The 10,187-nt window shown below is 46.7% G+C and overlaps 1 protein-coding gene across 1 annotated transcript in view; it reads right to left on the bottom strand.

Annotated features, from left to right (window-relative positions):
• Positions 1–472: 472 nt before the first annotated feature.
• ALOX5AP (arachidonate 5-lipoxygenase activating protein) overlaps positions 473–10,187 on the bottom strand; it is a 29,198-nt gene continuing 19,483 nt past the window's right edge. The window contains exons 4-5 of the mRNA XM_034936523.3: positions 8,868–8,949; positions 473–950 (exon numbers count right to left, since the gene is read on the bottom strand). Of these exons, the coding sequence (XP_034792414.1) occupies positions 788–950; positions 8,868–8,949 (245 nt within the window). The 3' untranslated portion in view covers positions 473–787. The remainder of the gene's footprint in view (positions 951–8,867; positions 8,950–10,187) is intronic.

Raw genomic sequence — 10,187 nt, 5'->3', positions numbered from 1 at the left:
GGCTGTGTGAAGAGGGATGGATGTCATAAAAGATCTTCAAGTAATTTTTCCAGAAGCCAGATGTGTATTTTTTTTAATTTGAGATGGAGTCTCACTCTGTTGCCCAAGCTGGAGTGCAGTGGCATGATCTTGGCTCACTGCAACCTCTACCTCCTGGGTTCAAGCAATTCTCCTGCCTCAACCTCCCAAGTAGCTGGGATTATAAGCATCCACCACCATACCTGGCTAATTTTTGTATTTTTAGTACAGACAGGGTTTCACCATATTGGCCAGGCTGGTCTTAATTCCTGACCTCAAGTGATCCACCTGCCTCGGCCTCCCAAAGTGCTGGGATTACAGGTATGAGCCACCACACCTGGCCAGGATGTGTATTTTTAATATTATCATTTAGTTTGAGGAAAACAAACTAGTCGTTTGTGGGTATACAGATAAATCCCCCAAAAGCCATTAACAAAACCCCTCAACTACCAGCTTAAAACATGTCTCTGCATTTTATTTTAAGAAAACACAAACCTGGTCACAAAACATCTTCAGAGAACAGGATAAGTGAAGAAACAAACAAAATGCATGGGAATAGCAAATTTGGGGCCACGGTCATGTTCAAGGGGCGGAGCTGACATGACATCATTTTGTTCCCGGAAAAGCAAGGTTAACTCAAGCTGTGAAGCCCAGATGGCCAATAGATTTACAGCCATCTAAAGAAGAGCAGAATGCTCTCAAGAGTTGAATTATGATGACTTGTAGGTATTGATTAGATGAGAACACCAACCCCATATTCAGCAGAGAGTTAGGGAATGAGAAGTAGAGGGGAGATGGTGGTGGAGATCGTCTTTATGTAGTTTTCAAAGTCACTTCCGAAAAAGAAGATGAGGTAATAGTTGAATATGCCAGCAACAGACATGAGGAACAGGAAGAGTATGATGCGTTTCCCAAATATGTAGCCAGGGGTGCTGGAAGAGAAGGAAAAAGAAAACTGTAGATGCAGTGCGAATGACACCAATTTCACACACACAAAAATGTTACCCCTTTTAGATATATGGGGTTTAAATTATAGCTCCCTGGACTCAACAATGCTCCATTTTCCCATTTACTTCATTTGAAGGGTAGAAGTGTCTCAGCTATTACTAGTCATTGAACTTATTTCAAACCCAAGTGAAGAGAGCCTAGACCTCAAAACCCATTACCACGAGGGCTCTGCTGTACCCGCCCCTCTGTGCTCTCATGATTTCCTTAACTCCAGAGCTCCTTGATGGCCTGAAGATGGCAGGTTCTGTTGACCATTGGGCATCCTCACTGAGCATTAGGACCATTAAGACCCTCTCTGCAGCTGCCCATAACGACAGACACGTGTGTAATGCAGGACTGTGTTAGAAGTGAAGTTTAAATGAGCCGATAAAACCGGTGGAATCTGAAAGGTGCTTCGGCATCTGAGGGCTCATTCTATTCTCCTGAGGCTGACTGGAATAATTCATGTCTACATTCATGAGACCTGGGCACCCAGCAATGGGAGACAGGCCCTTGCATTTTTGAGTGGAGGGAGAGACTTGGTTTTTGTTGGTATTGTTGTTGTTTGTTTCTTTGTTTTTGAGATAGAGTCTCACTCTGTAGCCCAAGCTGGAGTGCAGTGGTGCAATCTCGGCTCACTGCAACCTCAGTCTTCTGGGCTTAAGTGATTCTCATGCCTCAGCCTCCCAAGTAGCTGCAACTACAGGCGCGCACCACCACTCCCAGCTAACTTTTTGTATTTTAGTAGAGATGAGGTTTCGTCATGTTAGCCAGGCTGGTCTTGAACTCCTGAGCTCAGGCAATCCACTCACCTCGGCCTCCCAAAGTGCTGGGATTATAGGCGTAAACCACCATGCCTAGCGGAGACATGTTTTAATACACTCTATCCTTCTCTCCAAGGCACTAAATCCTAAACTGCATCCCCCAGTGAGATGTGACCTCCTAATGGCATGCAGAGGCCACCCTGTTTCTGCCCTCCCTCTGCAGAGCCCTCCTCTGACTGCCTCCATGGCTGGCCCATCTGAGAGGTGATAACAGGTTGGGAAAGTCCAAATGACTCAGGAGGATTGTTGGTAAAGATCCTGGGAAGGCATCTTTAGGCAATCAGGACCGCACAACAAGATGAGCCAGCTCAGCCCAACAGCTAACTTCGTACTGCCAAGTGCCGTTTCCTGCCATAATCAGAGAGCAGCATTTGGCATCCACAGGTTTAATATTAGAAATCTTATCAATTTGAAAGGCACCCCATATGCTGATAATATAACTCATAATTTTTCTTTTTCTTTTCTTTTCTTCTTTTTTTTTTTTTTGAGACTGAGTCAAGCTCTATTGCCCAGCTGGAGTGCAGTGGCACGATCTCAGATCACTGCAACCTCTGCCTCCCGGGTTCAAGCGATTCTCCTGCCTCAGCCTCCTGAGTAGCTGGGATTACAGGCACCTGTCACCACACCTGGCTAATTTTTGTATTTTTGGTAGAGACGGGGTTTCACCATGTTGGCCAGGCTGGTCTCGAACTCCTGACCTCAGGTGATCTGCCCACCTCGGCCTCCCAAAGTGCTGGGATTACAGGCGTGAGCCACCACGCCCAGCCAACTCATAATTTTTCTACAGCAGGAGTCTGAAAGTCACTCAGCCATTATGTATCAAGCTCCTTGCTACTCAAATTATGGTCCGTGGACCAGCAGCATCAGGCCCCACACTGGAAACTTGTCAGAAATGGGAAATCTCAGGTCCCTCTGGAACCTAATGAATCAGAATCTGCATTTTAACAAGCTCCCTGTGGGACCCACTCACATCAGAAAAGCACTGCTAGCTGACACCAGCCCTGTTCCTTGGCCAGCTTCATTCTCTCCCTGTTTTCCTGTTCACAGTCATGTTCATGAGATAAGACATCCTAACTAGCTCCTTAAGGGGGAAAATAAACATCCCAAAAGAGGGTGTTGTGGACTGAATTAGGTCCCTTCCAAAATTCATATGTTGAATCTTTACCCTCAGTTCCTCAGAATGGGACTGTATTTGGAGACAGGGTGTTTAAAGAGATAATTAAAGTAAAATGAACTCATATGGGTGGATCCTCATCCAGTATGACTGGGGTCTTATAAGAAGGGGAGATTTGGACACAGACATGCTCAGTGAGGTGATGATGTGAAGACACAGGTAGAAGGTGGCACTCTACAAGCCAAGGAGAGAGGCTGCAGGAGAAACCGACCCTGCCCACACTTTGATCTTGCACTTCTAGCCTCTAGGACTGTGAGAGAATAAATTCTGTGGTTTGAGCCCCCAGGCTGCAGTGCTTTGTTATGGCAGCGCCAGCAGATGAGTACAGAGTCCCCTGCTAGTGCTGGTAAGGGAATTGAAAATAAAATAAAGAAGTCCAAGTAAGGGATATTTTTTAGCCAGAGAATAGAGGGTTCAGATAAATTAAATTGTGAAAAGTCAAATATCGTGGTGGCTCAGATTTATCACATGAATGAGGCCACCATATGCTCATTACAGAAACAAGAAAAAGTGATTTGCGAAGCTGTTTTACACTCAAGATAAAACTGAAGTGAAAAATGAAATGGCAGCGCCTCCTGATGAAATAGTGATGCTCTTCAATTCAGGTAGGATTTTTTCCAAGGTCTCAGGGCATGTGGCCCTCGCAGCATAGGACTAGGGTGCTTTAACTCTTCCCAGGCTGTGCACAGGGTGTGGAAGATAAGAGCTCAGCCTCCTGCTCCCTTGTCTGCAGGGCTCAGGGAATGTGACCCCAGGCTGGGCACGTCATTAGCTGCACCTTTAAGTCTCTGAAGTTTGGAGATGGGGCCACAGCTGTGGCAAGTGAGCATGGTGGGCAGATACCGAACCTGACCCAGGCTCAAGCAAAGCTGCGGAGAACCTGAAATGCTGTGAGCAGGGAAGGAAGACCTTGGGGGCCTAGACAGGGCACACCAGGGTCATTAGCCCTTGAACAAGGAGGACATCTCTTTCATGTTTCTATTTTTTTTTATACCAACCACAGAAGACTCACTAATCTTTCATTGTTTCTAAAAGTTGGTACATAATCCTAAATGAGTGAGGAAGGTCAGAATTAAATTATTAAGCATCTATCGGGGCCAGGTATTGTATACCCATGACTTCCTTTAATTCTCACAGCCATCCTATGGGGGCGTATTGTAAACCTATTTTCCATCTAGGCAAACAGAAAAGAGAGGTTGCATGATTTGCCTCAGGTCCCACAGCCAGCAAGAGGCAACACAGGAGTTCAGACCTGCCTGTGTGAGGCCAGAGTCCTGTGCTTTGCACTGCAGGGCAAAGGACGCCTTCAGACTTCGGAGACCGGGATTTGGTTATTAGTTTTGAAACAGCTGTGCCCTCCACAGGCAGCATAAAACTTACATGAAAACACAAAAACATCCTGCTAAACAATTCCCATCTCAAAGGTGCTAACCACTTCTAGGATGAGGCGCCGTAGTGTGGGAGATGGGGGCGCCCAGGCATCCAGAGCCCTGAGTTCCACCCAGGCATCGTGGGTGGCTCATGCCTATAATCCCAGCACTTTGGGAGACCAAGGCTGGCAGATTGCTTGAGTTCAGGAGTTCGAGACCACCCCAGCTCAGCTCTCTGTGGCCCCCCGCCAGTCACCCCCCCTCCTCCACTTCCCACCCCAGGTTCTTAATATGCACAAAATACGAGGTAGGAACAGAAAACATCACAGTCCCTTCTTGTTTCAAAAATCTGTTCTTTTCAGAATTTAGGGAAGTGTCATTTTAAGCCTGGTGACCTCTAAAGAAAATAAAAATTGTAAGCTCTGTGAGGACAAGATATTTCTCCTCTGCCCACCCACAAATCTCCAATAAATCAGGACCTCCGCAAATATTTCTGAAATGAATGAATCGTTTCTCAGAAAAGAGAAATGAACAGCCTTCAGCGATTCCCAAACTCCAGTGTGTGTAAGAATCACCTAAAGAATGTGTTATCTGAGAATGCAGAATCATCTAAGAATGCAAATTCTCAGGCTTCCTCTGGCAGAGATTCTGATTCATAAGTCTGGGATGGGGCCCAGGAATCTGTATCTTTAATAAGCACCACAGATGATTCTAATACTGTTGTTTGGTGGGTTTCGCTTTTAGAAACAGCAGCCTTGATATCCATCTATGCTCCCCGGCCTTCCAAAAGAAGAATGTTTCTCCTCAAACTCTGGTGAAGTAACACCATACTCCACACTTGGAGGGGCCCACAGACTCTAAAACATTGACGCTGAGGAGGAGAAATGACAACGAGGAATCAGTCTTCTTGCTTTTTGAGAACTAGGTCTATGATTATTTTGGTAAGTTGAATATATTTGGTCTTGCAATGTGCCCCTGGCTCTAGGAGACACCTTGGGTCTCCTTGGGGACAAAGACTCCGTCATGTTCACTGTTACTCCTTCAGCAACTGACCTGGTACCTGGCACAGAGCAAGTAGCAAATATCTACTGAATCAATGTTGAGTGAATGAGGAGTGAGTGAGCAACTCAGGAGGAGGAGGAGTGGGGTAACCTGAGTTCATTGGCCTCAAGAGTTGGCAGTCATTGCCCACCCACCATTGAGCTGAGAACTTCAAATTGCCAAGAGGATCAGTGGGAGCCCCAACAGAGGACAGGACTCCGCGGGATAGGAAGAGGGAGCAACCTAGTGCCTGCTAGGGAAGGTAGGTAATAAAAGACCAAGAGTCAGTTGCCAGTTGGTGCCAGGTGCCATTGAGTTCAGGCCCAGGTAATAGCTTAAATGAACGGGGAAGAAACCAAGATTCAGGCTAGGCATCATGGGTGGCTTATGCCTATACTCCCAGTACTTTGGGAGGCCGGGGTTGGCAGATTGCTTGAGTTCAGCAGTTCGAGACCAGCCTGGCCAACATAGCTAAACCCTATCTCTACTAAAAATACAAAAAATTAGCTGGGTGTGGTAGTGCACACCTGTAGTCTCAGCTACTCAAGAGGCTGAGGTATAAGAATCACTTGAACCTGGGAAGAGGTGGAGGTTGCAGTGAGCCAAGATCAGGCCACTGCACTCCAGTTTGGGTGACAGAGCAAGACTATGTAAAGTGAGGTGAGATGAGGTGATGTGAAGGGAGGGAAGGGAAGGGAAGGGGAAAAGAGAAGAGAAAAAAGAAAAGAAGAGAAAAGAAACGAAACCAAGATTCATCCTTCACTGCTGTGTAGTAACTGCTACAGGTGAACTAAACAGGATAGAGGAAGGGGTCAGGGAGAGTAGGATGAAGGGTGGAAAATAAGAGCCAGAAACTTCTAGAGGGCATTAAAAAGGGAGCCGCAAAATCCCCACAGGGCAGCCTGAAGCCTGAAGGAAGAAGCTCAGACTGGGGCATACATTATGGAATGTCTTCCCTACCCACAGGATCAAGGATGACACCGAACTTCCTAAGCGGACAGGGCTGGAGCAACTTCTGGAAAGGGGCAACGGACCATCTGGGGTTCAAGAGAGAAATTCCGGGGGAAGGATCTCATCGAGCAATTCCTCCTCGGTTGGTGAGGTCAAGAACTAAAGCAGGTCCCAAGAGCATTAGGTGTCTGCAGAGTCCAAGTGTGACATAGCCCAGGAACAGAAGAGGGGCCTGGGGAGGAGATGGGCCCAACTGAAGAAGATCTCAGCAAGTAGCTTCTAGACGGCAGGGTTGAAAATCTCCTTGCATTTAACCATAAAGCCCCTCTGGCTTGCATCTATATCAGGCCGTATTTTGGTCTAGATTAGGCTTAGACATTTCTTCTAGTATCTATTACTTCTACTGATGACAGCTGCTCAGAGTGGTTGTGTTAAGCAGTATCTGTGTTAAGAAGGATTCTGAGGCCAGGTTTGGTCTCTGCAAGAAAGAGCACCATGATTCATCAGTAATGCCTACCACGGCCAGAGGGGAGGAGAAGGGGATCTAGAACCCGCGCAGATGGCGGGTTATGGGGCTGGCAGGATCTTCTTCTTATCACCTAAAGAGGGAGACCAGGGAGGGACACAAGAAGGCAGGCCATTTATATTTCAATGAGGTCCAAAGAAATCTACTATTTTAAAGATTTCTTGTAAATCAATCTCCTATTGTTTATTTTTGCCAGCTCTGTTCATTCCCTAATAGGAATCAGTTAGTAAAGCCTTTAAAGTTAAAAGGACATGTGGGTAGGTGGACAAATTTTGTCATGTTCTGCAGATGGTCTCGGAATTAAAGCAGCTGTAGGATCTCAAGCAAGTGGTGACAGATGAAGAGAGGAGCAGTGACTGAGCCACATCCCTGGGACTTTGCAGGGGGTAAGATAGGGCTGCATAGGGAGCCAGGCAAAAGAGAAGACCCTCTTATTTCATTGCTAGACATTCCCCCACTCTTAACGAGGTAATCACATGGGAAAAGGCATGATAGAGGTTTTCCAGGGCAAAAGAGAATAAAGAATATCATTTAGGGCAGTGTTGATAAGAATAGGAGAGATAATGGAATTGTGGTTTTAGAGGATAAATAAGAATGCCACTAGAGAGGAATGAAGAAAGAGATGGCACAGGGAAGGATCTGCTGAAAGAACAGTCATTCTTTTTCCAGCTGCAGCCCGGCTCACGGTCTAACCCCGTCAAGTCCTTGAGCTTCACAGGCTCTCAGGTTTTCCAGATATAGCGCTTTCACCCGCTGACCTCCCTAGGATGTCACTGCCTTTATCACTACTGAAGGATGCTATCTAATCATAGAGCCCATTAGCCACTAGAGAGGGGTGCTATTGTAAAAGACAGAGCGGCTGTGAACACAAGGAAGGAAAATGGTGTGGAAGGCTGGGGTCAGCACCTGGGGCAGCAGCCTCACAGAACGTGTTCCTGGCACCTGAAACCATACTAGTGCATTAGGAATTGTAATCTCTGAGGAACTGACGGCATACTCTAACGCCGACATTTCTTCTGTAAGTATTAGCATGTATTTTACTAAAATCTAGATTTCCTAGTCCAGATGTCAGGAAGGTACTGTGCTGCTTTGGGGCTTTCTGTCTGGCAACATCTATAAACAATGCAATGGTGATGCTAGTCAGTTTCACAGTCTCGTGTCTGCATCTTTTTTTTTTTTTTTTTTTTTGAGATGGAGTTTTGCTTTTGTTGCCCAGGCTGGAGTGCAGTGGCGCAATCTCAGCTCACTGCAACCTCTGCCTCCTGGGTTCAAGCGATTCTCCAGCCTCAGCCTATGGAGTAGCTGGGATTACAGGCACCCACCACCATGCCTGGCTAATGTTTTGTATATTTTATAGTAGAGACGGGGTTTCACCATGTTGGCCAGGCTGGTCTCAAACTCCTGACCTCAGGTGATCCACCCACCTCAGCCTCCCAAAGTGCTGGGATTATAGGCGTGAGCCGCCGCACCCTGCTGTCATGTCTGCATCTTACTGCATCTTACTTTCCCAACATTCTTTCTGCTGGTCCCTGGAAGATATGTTCCTCAGGACAACTTATCACAAGGTGCAAGCTTTAGTTCTCATTTCTCTAGACAAACAATGAAACATTTCACTCTCAGGAGGCCTGGGAACCCAGATCTAAAAAGTCATTCCAGCGCCAGACTCTGCAGAGCGGGAGTGCAGGGTGTGGGGCTGCAAGGCACGTGCAGCAAACAGCACTGAAGCACCCTTTGAAAGCCAGCACCATGCGGAGGAATTGCTTAATGAGAAAACTGGGCAAGTCCCCCCAGCTGTATTTTCAGAGCCTTCAAAGCTCAAGGAGAGAAGGATCAGAGGTCCTAGTCAGCCTTCCCCCTCCCACTCAAGGGGATGCTACGGAGCCGTGAATCTAGTCAAATACTGTTTTGAATTATCACTCTTCCTGCTCAAAAATCAGGAATCGCTCCACAGTTCTTTAGTAGTCCCAGTTACCTACCTCTGCGTTCTCTCTCCTAGGTAACCGACAAAGTACTTTTGCCTCACAAACAAGTACATCAGCCCAGCAAAGGCAGCAGGAACTAAGTGGAGAAATGAAAACACCTGTGTCAGTTTCGTAGGCACCAAAACATGCTGTAAGCCCAATTAGGCAATCAACATTGGTCACAAAATCTAGCAGAGGACACACGCACTTCAGAAAAAGAGCCCAAGGGCTAGAGGAAACCTGAGAACCTTCCTAATACTGGTAACGACCTTATGCCGGCATCATGGCATTGTTTACAACAAACTTGTCCAACCCGGAGCCTGCGGGTCGCACGTGGCCCAGGATGGCTTTGAATACAGCCCAACACAAATTCATAAACTTTCTTAAAAATATGAGATATTTTTTGCAACTTTTTTTCTTTAGCTCATCAGCTATCGATAGGGTTAGTGTATTTTATGTGTGGCCCAAGACAACTCTTCTTCCAGTGTGGCTCAGGGAACCCAAAAGACTGGACACTCCTGGTTTCCAAGGTATTTGCATATCTATCATCTAACCTGAGTCCTTTCAACATAACTAGTACCCACATTTCTATTTCCAGATGTGGAAACGTGGGTTCAGGTGGTCAACCAGGCTTGCATAAGGCTGTCAGCTCGTAAAAGGGGGCAGAGGGTAGGGCTTAAACCCCAAACCCAGCTCTGAAACGGATTCTCTTAAAAGTACACCCTTCACCCCTGAGCCTCCCCACAACACAATGTTTAACCTTTCTTGAACTAACAGCTACCGTTTAGAAAAGGACATTCCCTCTGCATTCTAGCCTTTTGGGAAGGAGATTCCCTCTGCGTTCTAGCCTTTCGGGAAGGAGATTCCCTCTGCGTTCTAGCCTTTCGGGAAGGAGAGTCCCTCTGCGTTCTAGCCTTTCGGGAAGGAGAGTCCCTCTGCGTTCTAGCCTTTCGGGAAGGAGATTCCCTCTGCGTTCTAGCTTTTTGGGAAACTGCCAAGAGCAGCACCCCAATAACTCTATGAAGTCCTGAAGGCTTGGAGCTGGGAGTTAACTAAGCTGGAACTAGTGTTATCTAGAGCTACAGATATAAAAGCAATTTAAACACTTCCGCCATTGAGGGAATACTTTTCACCTGCCGCAGTGCTCCTGGCGTTTTGGGAACTTGAATCTCCAATCCTCCCAGCTCTCTGGTAAGGAGTGTGTTACTGTCACCATTTGACAGACGAGGAAATTTAGGCTCAGGCCACAAGAGCCTAAGACAGATGAGGACACCTTTTTCCTAGATCATCTCTGAGCCTGGCATAGTGCCTGGCACATAGGGGTTCAAAATAATA

The sequence above is a fragment of the Pan paniscus genome, chromosome 14 (assembly GCF_029289425.2).
Source record: "Pan paniscus chromosome 14, NHGRI_mPanPan1-v2.0_pri, whole genome shotgun sequence".
NCBI lineage: Eukaryota > Metazoa > Chordata > Mammalia > Primates > Hominidae > Pan > Pan paniscus.
This window is presented reverse-complemented; position numbering and strand designations above follow the sequence as displayed.